Here is a 16,246-nt window from a genome sequence, read left to right as displayed (position 1 = left end):
CTATAAAAGCGCTGACAAAGGAAATATTACTGTGGCACTAACGCCAGAATCGACACTGATTGTACGAGTACTCGGTATGGGTGTGTATACACGAAGTGTATGTGTGTGCTGATGGGAGAGTTCTGGCCGCTTATCTTTGTGGGCCCAGAGAGTGAAGCGGAGCGATAAGCTTCGGGGAGGCGAAGAAGCTCTCAGGTAACAGTTATCGGAGCTCCAGCGTCCAGGTAAACATTTTTGTTGTATTGCCCACAGGGACGTACAGAGAAATACGAGGTTGAAAATAGCGGCCCAAAAAGAGGGCGTATTATTTAAACAATTTCCCGCCGATTAAAGAGGGCCACAGTTCTAAGTAGAACCTCAGTTCAGAAAAAATCATAAAAATACTCCACTCACCCCCAAATCTGGTTCACTGTTGGTAGCTTCTAGTAGGCACTGTGTGGACGAGGATGCGGACAAACTCTGCCGATCCTTGGGGGTTTTGTGTAGATTCTGTAGGCTGGCCCATGTGTCCATGGGTGGCTCGATGCAGGCCACGCTAGCCGACGACTGAATGCTGTCAATGGCCTCGAATCCCAGGGAGTGACGGGAGCCCGGCTGGCCAAAGACCTGCACACTCAGTTTGTGCGGTGTTGTGGGTGCAGGCTCCAGGGCCAGCGAGCGGCGTGGCTTGCGCGGCACACACGAGGGATGGACAAACATGTGTGGCTGCTCGTCCAACGATGGGGCAGTGGAGTGCAGGGATATGTCATCCATGGAGGCAACACCAGCCAGACCACGCGGCGAATCGTCCACAAATAGGTTGAGAACATCGTCACAAGAGCGCGTGGATGTGAGATTCGTTGCCGGGCTCTTGATGAGATTGAAGCTGGCCAAGAGATTCGGACGACGCAGCGAGGCGCTGTCCGAGGGTGACATTTGATGAGCAGCCGGGTCGGGCATGGCCCGGACTGTCAACCGATTGTCGGCCATGCCCACAATCCCCTGTGGACGGGATGGGGCCGGATGGGATGGTGCTGCTGGTGGATGGACTGCGGCCGCTGCTCCAGCCCCAAGGAAATCCACGACCAAAATGCGATCGGAAATATTTGTGCAGTCGTTGTTGAAGCCAATGCCCGAGTCCGAGTTGGAGGTGGTTGTGGAAATCTCGCTGTGGTTCGACGGCTGCGGAGAGTGGGCGGCGGCACCGGCAACCGCAGCTCCTGCAGCAGCCTCATACTCCGGCTGATGGCTGCGACTGGCCGGTGGCAGGATGCGCATGGTGTACATGCTGCGAATGAGATTCACCACGTACTCCGAGTTGTTGGGAAACTCCAGGCACAGATTTGATATGGGATCCCTGGTGCACTGCAGCCGAAACTCGTGCGCTCGCTGCAGATGCTGTCCGTGATCAATCAGCTTCGTGTCGATCACAAACACATGACAGCTGTGCGAGATGCTGATGTGTTGGCCGCCGCTGCCAGCATTTGGCTCGTACTCCTCCTCGATTTGGGTATTGTGAACGGCGCTCGTGACCAGGCCAAAGAAACGATTCTCGCTCTCCGACGAGGAGCTCACGTAGTTCAGCCGTGACGAGGCATAGGTGGCCAGCACTCCACAGTTGGCGCTCTGCAGCGTGAGGCTGTCGGGTGTGATGCACATGAGCACTATGGTGGGCTGACGCTTCTCCTGCCGCAGCTTGCGAATGCAGGAGCGCACTGTCTGCAGCTTGGAGCTGTGGGAGATTTGCTTGGGCATTTCGATGGTGCCCAAATAGCCCACAATCACGCGATACTCCAGCGCCGCACTGCCCACGGCCCGCACCATGGCACTCACATTGGCCACATCCGGCGATTTGCCAGCGAGATTCGCTAGCGGGGCATCCTCCAGAACGGGCCGCAGCGTTGAGTGATCTGTGGGCGGTGCTGGCTTCGGCTTTGGCTTTGGTTCCACCGCATCCGGCGGAAGCTTCTTGTGTGGCGAATTGCGCAGTCGATGCATCTTCGATTTGTGATGCAGGAAACGCGGCTTGTGGCGCAAACTGGCGGCCAGCAGCTGGCCTCTAGCACTGCGCTGCATTTGCAGCGTGGCATTGGCGTTCTCCTCGTCCGAGCTGTCCGAATAGTAGTTCTCGGCTATCTGCATGCGTATGCTGCCAAAGGAGTTGCCGATCAACTGGACCACCGTCTCGTGCGGCAGCTTCGACACGTTCAGGCCGTTGACCGAGATGAGGAAGTCGCCAGATCGTAGGCCGGCCTGCTCGGCGGGCGAGCTGCTGATGATGCACGACAGACGACATGGCTGCTGTCCCGATATGGTGAATCCGAAGCCATTGTAGCCTCGTCGCACCTCCACGGTGCGGGTTCCATTGTAGTTGTAATTGGGGCGCTTTTTACGCCGCCGCTGCTGTTGTTGTTGCTGCTGCTGCTGGACGTTCGAGGTGGATGCCGCCGCGGTCGAGCCAGATGCCACGACTGGCGATGCTGATGGATTGCCTGTCGCTGGCGCTGCCACTGCTGCCACAGTCGCAGTGCCCGTTATGGGCAATGGCGGATGGTGGTGATGCATTGCGGGTCACTGAAAAACGGTAACAAAGTGGTAGATCGTGGCACACATCTTCAGAACTGCTGCGACTGGTGCTCCATTCTCTAAACGCACCTTTTTCATTGATGCTGGTTTCGTCGTGTCCGCTCTCTGGAATGCGGTTTGTTGCTGCCCCTTTTTGGTAATAGCAGAAGATGTGCGCTCTCGCTCGCTCTCCTGCGCTCGCGCTATGTAATCAAATAGCAGCAACAACTACAATACATACACGGAGGAAGTGGAAGTGGCTGGCCAGGCGAATCTTGTTACACTTTTTCCAGTGTTTAGCTGCTCGATTGAATGCCCAGACACAAGCATTATCACATTTTCACACTGTTAATAAATGCTGGCTGGCATTATTGAGCGTTATTAAGGCCATTTAAATGGATAAAAACAAATTTGAAAGACGCCTGTAACGCGCAAGCGTAGCGACTATAAAATTAGGTACGACAAATCATCGATATAAATGTCAATCGAAATCGACAAACTCAGATGTTTGTCAACTATCGACAACTCGCTCATCGCTATTGCAATGCAGTGTTGCATAGCACCCTAAGCGCAGCGTTGTTGTGAAATACATTTGAAACAAAAGTTGTACTAAAATTAATTTACGACAATTCGCTTTCGTTTAAAAATGAGTTCTCCGAACAGAAATGAGCTCGCAAGCATCGATGACATTGCGGAAGAAGGTTTGAACGCCGAGCCATCAACTACAGAGCAGGAGACACCTAAAAGGAAGCTGTCCTCAGAAGGCGCCAAAGATGACGACGAAACTGACGATGAAAGCAGCCCGAAGAAGCGCATAAAGTCCGAGGACGACATAAAAGTCAAAGAAGAACCAAGCGATGATGAGGCAATGCCTGTGCCTATAAAAACAGAGGCCGAGACCAGCGCGCCTAACGCTGTCAAGATAAAAGCTGAGCCAGCGGATGGGGATGATGGAGTGCCAGCCGCTGCTAGTACAAGTGGCAGCTGCTCTGTTAGAGTAGAACCTGCCAACAGTGGGAGCACCCCCGCAGCGGTGGTGGTTAAAACGGAGCCTGCCACCAGCAACGGGCAACCGGATAATGATGCACCAGTTGTGTCCTCCAGCAGCACTCGTATTTCATGCCGTTTCGGCATTCGCTGCTACAGGTAAATCGTTATAAAAGATTCCAAATGGATCCAAGTTGAAGCATTCTCTCTGCGTAGACGGAATCCAGCCCATCGCAATGCTGAAGCTCATCCGGGCGATACAGACTATACGCGGCCCAATTTTCCAGCCCCACCTCTGGGTACACCGCCCTGTCCTTTTGGAAATTTATGCTACCGTCGCAATCCTGTGCATTTCCAACAGCTGGCGCATCCAGCAGATTGTAAGTGAGATGCAGAATTAACTAAAGATCCAGCGGAAATAAAGTGCAGTCTAGTTAATTCCGCTCAGAACATAAGGAACCGTTTGCGCCAGCGGCAGACACGGGTGCAGCAGGCGGGAGCGACTGAAGATAGCGACGAAGAAGAGGAGGATCCATTTGGAGGAGACAATGACGACGATCTCGAATATAAGCCAGGCGCAGACATCGACGAAGATGAAGACGAGGAGGATGAGCTGGAGTTTGATAGCCAGCGCATCCTTGCTGACGACTACGATTAGCAGTATTGAATGAATGTATTGATTAATGTACAAAATGTTATAGTACATTATAGCAAGCCGTTGAGTAATAATAATAAATTTAAGTCTATAGATTAAAGAAATTTTCATTAGTAGAATCCCTCGTCGACATCCTCCGCAGGCTTTTGGTCGAAATTCGAGCCCCAAACGGCTGCCTCGCCACCACGCACTTTAACATTGTAGCAGACATTCTCTGCCTTAAGGACGCTCTGTCTCATTGTGGTTATCTTTCGCCACAACTCCCGAGCGCGTTGCAAGTTCAGGCTGATGTAACTGTGAAATAATTAACCATGGTTTGATATTTAAATTGCTCTTCTCTGCTTGTGCCTGGCTTACCCTGTGTAAAACATCTGCAAAGTGCTACAGGTCTCCATGCAGGTATCTGTGTCGCCGCTGCCCAGAGAATTGATGCATCGCCGCATAAGTTCCCCGGTTAGATCGGATAATCCCAGCACGTACTCTGTGGGATCGATGAAGAACTGAAACTTCTTAGGCAGCTCCTCTTCAGCAGCGTCAGTCTCCTCGACCGAAGCTCCCTCGTCTTTGGCTTTGCTGGGATTCTCCACGTATTGCATCACAGACTGCAAAGCCTGCCAGTCGGACACACTCTTGGGTGGCTCGTCGTTGTCCTCGCGAGATAAATACTCCATGTAGGTGTATGCCTCGATGAATTCCTGAAGGCCAGCGGAGTAGGCGTTGCGGTACTGATAAACATCCTGGTCGCGCAGCTCCAGCGCAATGGACCGAAAATTGACCTCAATCAGTTTGTTGAGACGCTGTTGGGCCTCCTCCAAAATCTTCTCCTTGTTTTGTTTACGCGAATCGATCGAATGCAAGGTGAATATAATGCGCTTGGACTCGATGGTGATGTCGCGGCTCAGCTTCACAATGCGCTCATGACGGTCATGTTTCGTGGTCAATTCAGTCGAATAATTACGAAATGCCTGAACTATTGGATTGTCTTCATCCACGGCGACCTGGGGCTGACGCTTCTTATGAGCATTGTTGCGGTGGCTACCTCCTCCTTGCTTCGACATAGTTGTTTGAGATTTAAATTTGTGAAAACCGGCAAAATTTCTCAAGAAAAACACATAAATAATGCTAGCGATGTGCTCAAACCGATTGGTTTTCTATCGGATGCATGTCATCTCTAGTATCCAGGGCTGCACTGGTCGTATGTTCGTGGCAGTAAATAAATCCAAATTAGTTAATTTTAGACAAAAAATATGCATGAGCCGGCCCAGAAGTCTGTTCACCTGGCACCCGCAGCCAGCAGCACAGCGGAGAAACTTTGCTTCGACAAAAATGAGTTCATGAAGGTGTGTTATTGCCATTTGCTTTGTGCCTCTCCTACTAAGATTATTTCGAGTAGGAAAATTTCTCCGTGGACGAATTCCTGCACAAGAACCGCAATGCTCCCAGCTTGGAGCAGCTGCGGGACAACCTGGGCCTGTATTTAAAGGGACTGCGATCAGCCATGATCGATCTAATCAACGAGGACTATGCGGACTTTGTGAATCTGAGTGCGAATTTGGTGGGGCTTGACCAATCCATCGAGACGATTCAGAGGCCCCTGGAGCAGTTTCGCAGCGACATCGAGAGCATTCACAGTTTGATTGACGAGAATGTGACAGAGCTGCGGGTCCAGCTCGAGGAGAAACGGAAGTTGCGCGAGGCCAAGCGAAGTCTGCAGAGCCTGAAGAAGGTATATGAGACAACCTGCAAGCTGCAGGACCTAATCACCCGCAAACTGGAGGGTGATCAGCCCGCACAGGCTGTTGATCTGGAACGTGCTGCTCTGGATCTCATTCAGCTGAAGTTTCACGAGAAACATTGTGCCGAGCACCTTAGTGCCGAGCAACAGACGAAAATCCAGCAACTGGAGAAGCAACTGCATCAGCATTTGCGTCGTTTCTTCAACGATGCACTGGGGGAGGCACGAAACTCGGCATCAGAGCATCTGGAGCGTTGCCTGCGCATCTACATAACCCTCAATGCCTGTGATCAGGCAGAGTGTGCCTTTCGCGAGGATGTCGTGGCGCCGTACATGAACGGAATCATTGGCGAGCAGCAACTGCAGAACTCGCCCCAGGGACTGGCTGGCATCTACAGCAAGATACTGAACTTTATATCGCTGTACATGACCGACTTGCTGCGTCTCACGCTCTACTCGGACAAGCTGACGGGCTTCAATTTTGTGGTGAACAGCTATTGGTCGGACGTGGAGCAGCGACTGGAGAATCACATGAACTCCATATTCGCACCGGGTAATTCGGAAGTATTTTACATAAAATACAAGTGCACGCGGGATTTCCTGGGCAAAATAGAGGAGCTGCTGGCCAGCAGCGGCGAGCAGGCAGTCTCCAGCTATCGTCAGCACAAGCAAACGAAGAGCTTCGAGGCGCGTTGGAATCTGCCCGTTTACTTTCAAATATGCTTTCAGGTACGCCTATTTAATGCCTCTCCGCTTGTGAAATTAATTAACCTCCCATTCCATAGGAAATTGCTGGGCAATTCGAAGCCAAACTGGAGCCCGTTCTACAGGATTCTACACTGAACGCAAAGCCCAATGGAAATGCCTACCAATTGTCGCCATTTAATGCCGCGAAGGAGGCTGTGGCACGCTGCTGGGCCGAAGGTGTCTACCTGCCCGAAGTATTTCCCAAATTCTACAAATTAAACGTGCAAATTGTATTGCGGCTCTCCCGCTGGATTACCGATGCCATTGCCGTATCAAAGTCCAGCAGCTTTGCCAAGTCCTACACTCGACATCAATTGCTGATTGCCCTGCACGCGGACATACGCAAATTGGATTTATATTTGCCAGAACTGCAGCAGCTTATACTCCAGTCCGTGCCGCTGCAGCAGCGCACGAAATTGTTCAACGATGCAATTGGCCAGTCCATAGCCTCCCTGGCCGATACTCTGGGTGCTCATTTATCCAGCATACAGAAGACTTTGGTGGAGTTGTTGATTGGCGAATGCGAGACGGAGAATGTGCGTCAGGTGAATGATTTGCCGCGTTTGTATCGCAAAACCAATCGAGAGGTGCCTTCGCGCTGCTCAGGCTATGTCGAGCAAATGCTGCGACCCCTGAAGGCCTTTGCCACACAACACGAAGCCCAGTTGGGTGCTCTGGTGGTGGAGCAGATCCTCTCAGAGGTAGCCAGCCACATCACCAAATCGTAAGTCGTGATTTAAGCATCTCCACGAATGACTCTTTTAATTTGAATGTTTCTCCACCTTTTGTAGCTACTTTACTGTCGTGAGTGATGTCCTAACATCTGTGCAGAAAACAGAAGAATCCCTGCGTCGTCTGCGTAACGTCAAAAGCGGTGGTTCTGCAACGCTGGCGACTGCTGGCAGCTCCGCTGTGATGTCGGACGATGATAAGATACGCCTACAGTTGCGTGTGGATGTCACCACCTGGCAGCAGGAGCTCTCCAAATTGAATTTCCAGCCAACGCAGATTGATCAACTGCCGCAGCTCAAAGATATGGTGGAGGACAGCATAAAGCTAAAGGAGGGACAGGCGTAGAGGCAGAGGCTGGCCATTAACGAATATATATACTTCACTTTTATTATTGTTAAACGATTTCTAATGGTTCTTTAGGCACAATTAGTGTTTCAGTTAAGGCTACGAATTGTATATATAATATATAGGTATAGCTATATTATATATAAACATATATGTATATCATATATAGTATTAAATGCATTATACTTCACATTTCGTTTCGGTTCGTTAGGAGAATGCAAAGGCGAATAGATAAATCCCTTCCAGTTGATTATTTGCTGTTGGAATGATAAAGAGAAAAAAAACAGAGATTGCAGAATATATTCCATAATTAAGCAGCCAAAAAGCGGCTGCATAAAACTTGAACTTGTCTAACGAAAATATTGCAAAAATCGGCAGGCAAAAGGTTGGTATGCATGCAATCAGGCACTGCGCTTAAGTAAATGTGCATAAAGAATAATTTGAGCGTCGGAAGAAAAACATAACAGGGGGTTAGCAGGCTCAAAAATCAAACAAAAAAGATAAACGCTCAGAGGCAGGAGTTACAGTTTAAGCTCCTCGGTGTCGGGCAGCTTGCGGAAGAACCATTGCACATGCTCTTCGGTAACCTCCGACAACTGTGCTGGCTGCCACCTAGGCTGCTGATCCTTGTCAATGAGCAGAGCGCGCACACCCTCCTTGAAGTCGGCCCGATCCTCCAGGTGGCGCACGGCCAGCCGATACTCCATAATGAGGCACTGGGTAAGGGACAGCTGGGAGCCGAGCTCCAGCTGGCGATACGTGACTTTCATCGATGTGGGGGACATCTTGCATAGTGTCTAAAATAGAATAGAAGTTCGAGCGTTAATCAAGTGCTAATTTATGTGAGGTCGTTGCTAATTGGCTGGGAATACTCGTACTTCTAAATGTTTATGCGCTAAAAGCGGGACGAGGGTCGATTTTCCCATCCAATTAACAGGTGTGATGTGTGTACTTACCGCCAGCGTCTTCTTGGCCCAATCGCTGCCATCGTTCTCCAGATTCTCTAGGATTCCCTCCACCGAATCCGCTGCAAAGTTCTTGTTGATCTGCTTCAGCACTGGTTGCAGCGAAAACGGCTTCTCCGGCTGTGTGTGGAAGTTTTCCAGCAACTCTGGGACATCATCCGCATCGGGGCAGTTGAGCAGCGCCGTCTCGAGTTCGGGAATCTTGCTGCTGTCGCAATAGTGGGTGGCAATGCCCGCGTAGTAGGCATCCGCACCGCGTAGGCGGTAGCCCGTCAGTCCCAGATACAATCCGAGTTTGCCCTGCAGGCGGGGCAGAAAGTATGAGCCGCCGACATCGGGAAACAGGCCTATGGCCGTTTCGGGCATGGCAAACATTGTCCGGTCTGTGGCCACACGATACTTTCCATGTACACTCAGACCCACGCCACCGCCCATGGTGATGCCGTCAATGATGGCGATGTAGGGTATCTTGTAGTTGCCGATCAGCGCATTCGTGGTGTACTCCTCACGGAAGAAGCTCTTCGACTCGTCCGTGGGCCCAGCCTCCACCAGGGCACGCACATCGCCGCCCGCACAGAAGGCCTTGTCGCCAGTACCTTTGATGATCAGCAGGGACTTTGACTTTTCACACTTTTTCAAATGCTTGTAGATCTTGCGCACCATCTCCAGATTGATGGCATTCAAGGCCTTGGGACGGTTCAGAATAATCATGCCCTTGTTGGAGGACTCCGTGGCCAGCACGGAGGAGGAGGACTGCCGTGTCGACTGCTGGGCCATCATCGGTTGGACTTTTGTTGCTGTCACTACTGCTGATCCGCCGATGAGCGGCAATTGGCTGTAGGTGCGTTGACCGAACGTGTAGACCAACCTTTGAATTGGATTTTGCTGTGCGCGCGCGCGCGTATAACTTTCCGTTTATTTATATGCGTTTTATTTTGCAATTTACATTACTTACCATTTTTACGTGTGTTTTGGTTCTCTTTCCGTCGGTGTCCCAAGTTCAATTTGAGTTTTGAGTTGCGCAATACGCGAAAAGCTCCAGTCTACACAGCTGTTTGGGGCTCGTTTGAAGAGGTGTGGCCAGACCGCCACTAGCACGGAAGTTAATGATCAGTGCTGCCAGGTGAGTTTTACCTATATTTTATAAGAATTAATTTATAATAATATATAAAATTATGTAAATAAATAGATAATTAATATTTAATTTAACTGTCTTAATATTTTCGGATGGCCTTTTTGTCCCGGGCAGGGCGAAGGAAAAGGATCCAGTGGGCGCCATGCCGTTTGAGATCGTGGAGATCGGGGATCGCCCATTGGAAAGGACTCACTTGTATGGTATCGGACTCCCTGGGTCTTCCCGCCCTTCTGGCAGCACTGTTTAATATATTTGTTGGTATATTACGGTATTTTATACTTGTCAAAATGTGTAGTTGCCATGTAAAAAGTTATATTTTGTTTCGTTAATGTATGACCCTTCCTAATTAAACCCTTTTTTATAAATAATCAAATAAAAATGAATAGCTGAAAATTGGCAAATCTTGCAGCAAATATATTAATTTTTCGTATAAAATTATAAGATTAGTGCTGAAGGCTCTAGTTAGCTGCTAACTCCAAGCCGAATATCAAAATCGAGGAATATGAACCTAATGAAAATGAAGGCCCTTGGAAAATTAAAAATGAGTTCTTAAAATTAGCCAATTATTTGGACGTTGGATGTGCACTTGCAGTGATAACTGCAGCCATTAAGTGGTCCATGCGAAAACAACCCGAAGCCTGTTACGCGCGAATCCCACACAGAAACGCAGCCAATCCACGCTATCTCACAGTACATTGTTATCGCTGAATCGAATGAATTTCTTATAAGCAAAACAAGAAGCAATTTTCGTGTGTAGTTTACCTTTATCTTTATCTGTCAACAAATAAACGGTGAGTAAACATTTGTAATTAGCACGCCCGGACGCCAGGCCGTTCAGTACAGCCAGGGCCAGCAAGTGGCTCGCATTGCCATTGCCATGCCCCAGTTCTTTAAGTTTTCGAAACTGCGATCAAAGCGACGTAGTACATCCAATTCTGATTTTGTTTTCATATCGCCCCCTTCGCCGACTGGGCCGCAGATGAACTATGACGGCCTGCTGTCCAAGTTGACGGAGGACAAGCTGATGCTCTTCGATGCCGGAGAGGGGGCCATTGTCGAGGGCGGACGTTGTACCCAGGATGTGCAGCAGTCGCTGCCACTTGTGGAGGATGGCGCCATCGAGGAAGAGCAGGCAGCGCCGATACAAACGATTCCACGTACCGTGTTTGCCGTACCCCGTGCCCCATCGCCTTCCCCCGTAAGCACATCGAGTGCGAATTTGAACCTCAAAGCCGAAAGTGCTGCGACAGCGACACCACAGCGTAAAATATCGACGTCATCACGTTTCATGAATGCCTTCAGTCAGCTATATAGCGGGGGCAGCGGCGGCAACAGCTCCACCTGCGGTCACGTGGAGCAGCAGAGCCAGCAGCACCATCAGGGCGAAGACCCCGACCTGGCCGCCAATCGTACGCCAACGAAGGGCATGGAGTCCAAACTGGTGGCCATGTGGCATAACGTCAAGTACGGTTGGAGTGGAAAGATTAGGCAAACGAGCTTCTCCAAGGAGCAGCCAGTGTGGCTCCTGGGACGTTGCTATCATCGACGGTTCACGCCCCCCGTCAGCATGGAGAGCTCGACCACGGAGTTGCCGCTGCCCAGCGGGGCAGATTCAACGCCCGACCATGCCACATCCGCCTTTGATAGCATACAAGCCACCTCGACAACCGCCTCGTCCCTGTATGCCGCACTGAATCCGCAGCAAATCGATGAGATTGTTGTGCCCCAGGAGCTGGGCATGGATGCGGTCGAGAATCAGGTGGGAGAACAGCCCTGGGAGGAGGGCATAGAGGGCTTTCGTCGCGATTTTTACAGTCGCGTTTGGATGACATATCGCCGGGAGTTCCCCATCATGAATGGCTCCAACTACACCTCGGACTGTGGCTGGGGCTGCATGCTACGCAGCGGCCAAATGCTGTTGGCTCAGGGTCTCATCTGTCACTTTTTGGGACGCAGTAAGTGCGATTGGAACTCATTTCTAAATGCATTTTAAAACCTTTCTTGTATGTGCAGGTTGGCGCTATGATTCGGACTCGCAGCTGCATTCGACATACGAGGATAATATGCATAAGAAGATCATCAAATGGTTCGGGGATAGCTCCTCAAAAAGCAGCCCCTTTTCCATACACGCGCTGGTGCGACTGGGCGAAACGTTGGGCAAGAAGCCAGGCGACTGGTATGGTCCTGCCTCCGTCTCCTACTTGTTAAAGTGAGTGCAGTGCAGTGCCATACATCGAATCATAACATTTATGGCAAGATTTTTGTACTTAATTATAGACACGCCTTGGAACATGCCGCTCAGGAGAATGCAGACTTTGACAATATCAGTGTTTACGTGGCCAAGGATTGCACCAGTAAGTATAGAACGGGGTAGCAAAATTTAAAGCTAAACAGATAGCTGCTGCCATGGACAAATAGATATGGAATACCCAGCCACGACCCGCCATTCAAGTGACTAATTATCATTACTCATGAAGGGGGGCTGCCTGCCTGCCTGCCAGATAGCGTCACATTTATTTGATAAGCGTATCTATCTATCTGCCTTTCAGTCTATATGCAAGACATTGAGGATCAGTGCAGCATACCGGAGCCAGCCCCCAAACCGCATGTGCCTTGGCAACAAACAAAGCGACCGCAAACTGAGGCGGCAGCCAAGCAGGAGCCACAGCAACAGCACTGGAAATCTCTGATTGTACTAGTACCCTTGCGTTTGGGCAGCGACAAACTGAATCCTGTGTACGCTCACTGCCTGAAGCTGCTGCTGAGCACCGAGCACTGTCTGGGCATCATTGGAGGCAAGCCCAAGCATTCGCTGTACTTTGTGGGTTTCCAGGAGGACAGACTGATCCACTTGGATCCGCACTACTGCCAGGAGATGGTGGATGTCAATCAGGAGCACTTCTCGCTGCATTCCTTCCACTGCAAATCGGCGCGCAAGCTAAAGGTCAGCAAAATGGATCCCAGCTGCTGCATTGGCTTCTACTGTGCCACCAAAACGGATTTTGACAGCTTCATGGAGAGCGTACAATTGGTGAGCATTCCGAAGCACTATCCAAAAAGATCCTATAATAAATATTTGTACGCTTTTTGTAGTATCTGCATCCCATGCGCTGTGCCTCGGGTGCCACTGTGGACAAGATGACGGGCAGCCAGCAACAGGCGGCGGAACAGTCCATGGAAATGAATTATCCACTATTTTCATTCTCACGCGGTCGCTGCTTGGATCATGAACGCGACGAGATGAGCGATTCACTATACAAGCCGCTCATCAAGCAGGTGGCAGTGCTCACACAGGAGCTGGGAGCTGCCCAGCTGCTGCCGCCACATCATGGACACTTTGACCAAGAGCAGGATGATAGCGAAAGCGAAGAGTTTGTGCTGCTGTAGATCCGTAACGTGTGTTGTTTGCCGTGCAAGCTGTGTGTTATTTAATCATTATTTGTTTGATCTTGCTCACGCTCTCGTTTGCCTAACAGAACCAACAGCCACCCACTGACATTCTGGTATCTCAAACACAAAGACTTTTGTTATACATTAATACACATCATACGCATATAGTATATATGTATCTGTAGTATATAGCCAGTCACACAAAACACACACTCCTAATCTCTCTTACGCATTGTCTCGCATTTTCTCAGTCTGCATCTGCCTCTGCCAAATGTTCCAAGCTTTTTCCATTGTGTTATATAGTGTAGCAGCAGCACCCAAAAGCCTCGATCTACGCGTGTGTGGCGGGCTTGTCTTTATTTTGTATACTTATATTAATACATATTTATGTAATTCGCGGTATTATTATGTTTAATCACGAATCTTGAATGGAATTGAATAGTTTTGTCTTAGAGTACTTTAGATCCTTATATTCTAGAAATTAGTTAAATTATGTACCAAATGTAAGAAGTCCCCTACCGTCCCGTTCCTCCTCCTCCCATCTATCATTATTGCGTTTAAAAAAAGATAATAATTGTATATACCCTTGTGGAAGTCAATAAATAAATTATCCTAAATATGCATAAATAAATACTGTGTACAATTGATATGTTGGAGTGGGGGTTAGGGTGCCTCTAGCTATGAGTATCTCGCGTGTCCTTAATTCTAGGGTCTGGGACTAGTCACTGAATGAACCACACAACCTGCTCAGGTTTTAAGTACAAAAATTTCCTTTCTACGATTTTAGCTTTCGTTTACCTGTGCCTCACGCTCCAGCCGCTTCAACAACTTGGACAGATTCTCACGTGCGGTCGTGGCTCTTGAGCCATTAATGCTTATTGCCGTACGATATGCCTCAATGGCCTCCTGCACCTTGTCCCAGCGATGATAGAGCACACCCAGATTCGAGTAGTACAGCATATTGTGTGGATCCAGCTGAATCACACGCTTATAGAGTGTCTCCGCCTCGACATAGTGCTTCAGTTTGCCCAAAACATTGGCGCGTATAAAGAGGATGCTCATCTCGTTGGGCAAATGTAGCAGCGCCTGGTCAGAGATGCGCAGCGCATCGTCATACAGCGAACGATTGTCCAGCATGGTTAAGATGTTGGCCCAGGCCTTTGGCTGGCGTGGATTCAACGTAACGGAGTGCTGCCAATGATGCAACGCTTCGGCATAGAGTTTCTGCTCCAAATAAAGATTGCCAATGTTGTAGTAACACACTGCAAAGTTGGCTCTGTACTTGAGGGCCTTGTCGTAGCTGATCTTGGCCTGATCGTACTTCCGCTGGGCCGATTGGACAATGCCCAGATTCATCCAGGCGGCGGGGAATGCCGGAAAGACCTGCAGGGCCATGCGTATGTACTTTTCAGCTGTCTGCAGCTGTCCATGCTCCCTGTAGAGATTGCCTAGGTTCATCAACGCAGCTTCATACTCAGGATACAGCTCGATGGCATAGTGATAGTGCTGAAAGGCCTTCGTATTGTTGCCCGTGTCCGTGGCCAGGCGTGCGATGTTGTAGTGCACCTTGGCATTGTCGGGGCACACCTCCAACGCGGACTTGAACAACTGATCCTCGTTGAGCCAGTCGGTGGCACGCTGTCGTGTCCGCACCATCATCACAGCAAAGAGGAGCATCAGCATAGTCTGCAGCAGAGTGCGCCAGAAGGTCTTGTGAAGGTTGTAGTCGTACCAGTAGAGGAATCCATAGATGGACAGCAAACAGAAGCCAATCGAGGGCACATACAGCGTCCTCTCGGCTATCACAAATCCCACCCGAATGATACCCGAGGCGGGCAGAAAGGGAATGATCATCAGACCCAGACCCAGCATCATGCCGGGCAGGCGGCGAAAGTTCATCAAGGCCGTCAGCAGGATGGAGTAAAACCCAATGACGCCCTGCAGCCGCAGGTCCCAGATGCTGGTCACCAGCTTCACACAGCCCAGCGCCCAGTCGTAGCACAGCCAGTGGGGGCAGAGCATCAGCCAGATGTTCATGACCAGCAGATACTGCTGCGAGAGCACCCGCGTGAGAATGTGGTCGTTGTGTGCAATGGGATTGTCCACTTCCTTGAACTTGGGCGACTCAAAGTTCTGCCACCAGAGACGAGCCGTCAGTAGCGCGGATGTGCCCAGGATGTAGACAATGTAGCTGATGCGTGTACGCAATATCTTGCCCTGATCCTTTAGCGGCAGGTGGTAGTATCCGTTCTGAAAGTAGTCCATCAGCACACAGGACATGGGTATGGTCACGGCCGACTCCTTGAACAGCATTCCGATCGCCGTGAGGGTGAGTATCAAGCAAATGCTGTGCGGACTGTGCTTTCCCGCATTGGCCACCGTCAGCAGCAGGCACAGCAGGTGGATCATTCCAAACATAAGCTCCGCCCGTCCCACAATGCCCGACACCGCCTCCGTGTGGATGGGATGGGCGGCAAACAGAGCCGCCGAAATGATGGCCCACCGCTCGCCGTTGATCTCCACCACGTACAGCGAGCGCACCAGTCGCCACAGCAGCAGCGTATTCACGCAGTGCAGCAGGAGATTCAAGAACTTCATGTGGGCCGCCGTCAGGCCAAGGAGCGCATATTCGCAGTGGAACATCAGCGTGGTCAGCGGTCGGAAGGATTTGTGCGAATCTGAGCTGAGCAACGAAGCGCCCCAAAAGTCATGCGTGAAGATGGCAGTCCAGTTTGTGGGCAGTGCATTAACATCCTTATTCTTCACTATGGCCACCGTATCATCGAAAACGAACTCGGATCCACTCAGTCCCCCGCAGCCGTAGCAGATCAGGCACATTAAAACCAATATCGACTGGCATACCATGCTGTGGAGCGCGGTTCTCTGCCCGATAAGACCGACGCTCAACATTTTCAAGCTTTTAATTGATCGTTTTGCTAGTTTTAATTCACTTTTTATTGGAAATCGAATTTTTGCGGTGTTTTGTATACATTTTTTGTTGTGGGTCTTTC

At 50.2% G+C, this 16,246-nt stretch overlaps 7 protein-coding genes across 11 annotated transcripts in view; 3 read left to right on the top strand and 4 right to left on the bottom strand.

Annotated features, from left to right (window-relative positions):
• Positions 1 to 2,983, bottom strand: part of LOC117583208 (regulator of G-protein signaling loco) — a 19,884-nt gene extending 16,901 nt beyond the window's left edge. The window contains exons 1-2 of one of the 2 annotated variants that reach the window (XM_034271414.1): positions 2,635 to 2,983; positions 394 to 2,553 (exon numbers count right to left, since the gene is read on the bottom strand). In XM_034271414.1, coding sequence (XP_034127305.1) covers positions 394 to 2,544 — 2,151 coding nt within the window. In that variant the 5' untranslated portion in view covers positions 2,545 to 2,553; positions 2,635 to 2,983. The remainder of the gene's footprint in view (positions 1 to 393; positions 2,554 to 2,634) is intronic. The other variant, XM_034271415.1, reaches the window with a different exon arrangement.
• On the bottom strand, positions 1,188 to 16,246 carry LOC117583214 (protein O-mannosyl-transferase TMTC4). Its single transcript, XM_034271431.1, has 2 exons — positions 13,979 to 16,246; positions 1,188 to 1,199 (listed from the first exon to the last, which is right to left on the bottom strand). The coding sequence occupies exon 1, from the start codon at positions 16,143 to 16,145 to the stop codon at positions 14,019 to 14,021; it is 2,127 nt and encodes a 708-aa protein (XP_034127322.1). The 5' UTR covers positions 16,146 to 16,246; the 3' UTR covers positions 1,188 to 1,199; positions 13,979 to 14,018.
• On the bottom strand, positions 2,241 to 9,815 carry LOC117583215 (3-hydroxyisobutyryl-CoA hydrolase, mitochondrial). Of its 3 annotated transcripts, none has more exons than XM_034271434.1 (4): positions 9,666 to 9,815; positions 8,702 to 9,595; positions 8,252 to 8,542; positions 2,241 to 2,251 (listed from the first exon to the last, which is right to left on the bottom strand). In XM_034271434.1, the coding sequence occupies exons 1-3, from the start codon at positions 9,666 to 9,668 to the stop codon at positions 8,267 to 8,269; spliced, it is 1,173 nt and encodes a 390-aa protein (XP_034127325.1). In that variant the 5' UTR covers positions 9,669 to 9,815; the 3' UTR covers positions 2,241 to 2,251; positions 8,252 to 8,266. The 3 variants fall into 3 exon arrangements, with proteins under 3 accessions (XP_034127325.1, XP_034127323.1, XP_034127324.1); XM_034271432.1 differs by lacking the exon at positions 2,241 to 2,251 and adding an exon at positions 7,762 to 8,002 and having other exon boundaries at positions 8,271 to 8,542; XM_034271433.1 differs by lacking the exon at positions 2,241 to 2,251 and having other exon boundaries at positions 7,762 to 8,542.
• Positions 3,096 to 4,267, top strand: LOC117583217 (aprataxin and PNK-like factor). The gene is made up of 3 exons (XM_034271436.1): positions 3,096 to 3,690; positions 3,748 to 3,911; positions 3,966 to 4,267. The coding sequence occupies exons 1-3, from the start codon at positions 3,191 to 3,193 to the stop codon at positions 4,187 to 4,189; spliced, it is 888 nt and encodes a 295-aa protein (XP_034127327.1). The 5' UTR covers positions 3,096 to 3,190; the 3' UTR covers positions 4,190 to 4,267.
• LOC117583218 (translin-associated protein X) lies at positions 4,212 to 5,308 on the bottom strand. Its single transcript, XM_034271437.1, has 2 exons — positions 4,544 to 5,308; positions 4,212 to 4,480 (listed from the first exon to the last, which is right to left on the bottom strand). Exons 1-2 carry the CDS (start codon positions 5,242 to 5,244, stop codon positions 4,297 to 4,299), a joined length of 885 nt encoding a protein of 294 aa, XP_034127328.1. The 5' UTR covers positions 5,245 to 5,308; the 3' UTR covers positions 4,212 to 4,296.
• Positions 5,359 to 7,935, top strand: LOC117583212 (conserved oligomeric Golgi complex subunit 2). Its single transcript, XM_034271427.1, has 4 exons — positions 5,359 to 5,526; positions 5,580 to 6,650; positions 6,707 to 7,392; positions 7,460 to 7,935. The coding sequence occupies exons 1-4, from the start codon at positions 5,434 to 5,436 to the stop codon at positions 7,743 to 7,745; spliced, it is 2,136 nt and encodes a 711-aa protein (XP_034127318.1). The 5' UTR covers positions 5,359 to 5,433; the 3' UTR covers positions 7,746 to 7,935.
• LOC117583213 (cysteine protease ATG4D) lies at positions 10,331 to 13,817 on the top strand. 2 transcript variants are annotated; one of them, XM_034271429.1, is made up of 6 exons: positions 10,331 to 10,636; positions 10,825 to 11,800; positions 11,859 to 12,054; positions 12,123 to 12,199; positions 12,395 to 12,876; positions 12,939 to 13,816. In XM_034271429.1, the coding sequence occupies exons 2-6, from the start codon at positions 10,825 to 10,827 to the stop codon at positions 13,230 to 13,232; spliced, it is 2,025 nt and encodes a 674-aa protein (XP_034127320.1). In that variant the 5' UTR covers positions 10,331 to 10,636; the 3' UTR covers positions 13,233 to 13,816. The 2 variants fall into 2 exon arrangements, with proteins under 2 accessions (XP_034127320.1, XP_034127319.1); XM_034271428.1 differs by lacking the exon at positions 10,331 to 10,636 and having other exon boundaries at positions 10,684 to 11,800; positions 12,939 to 13,817.

The sequence above is a fragment of the Drosophila guanche genome, unplaced genomic scaffold (assembly GCF_900245975.1).
Source record: "Drosophila guanche unplaced genomic scaffold, DGUA_6, whole genome shotgun sequence".
Taxonomy (NCBI): Eukaryota; Metazoa; Arthropoda; class Insecta; order Diptera; family Drosophilidae; genus Drosophila; species Drosophila guanche.
Note: the sequence above shows the minus strand (reverse complement) of the source record. Positions and strands in the feature narration are given on the sequence as shown.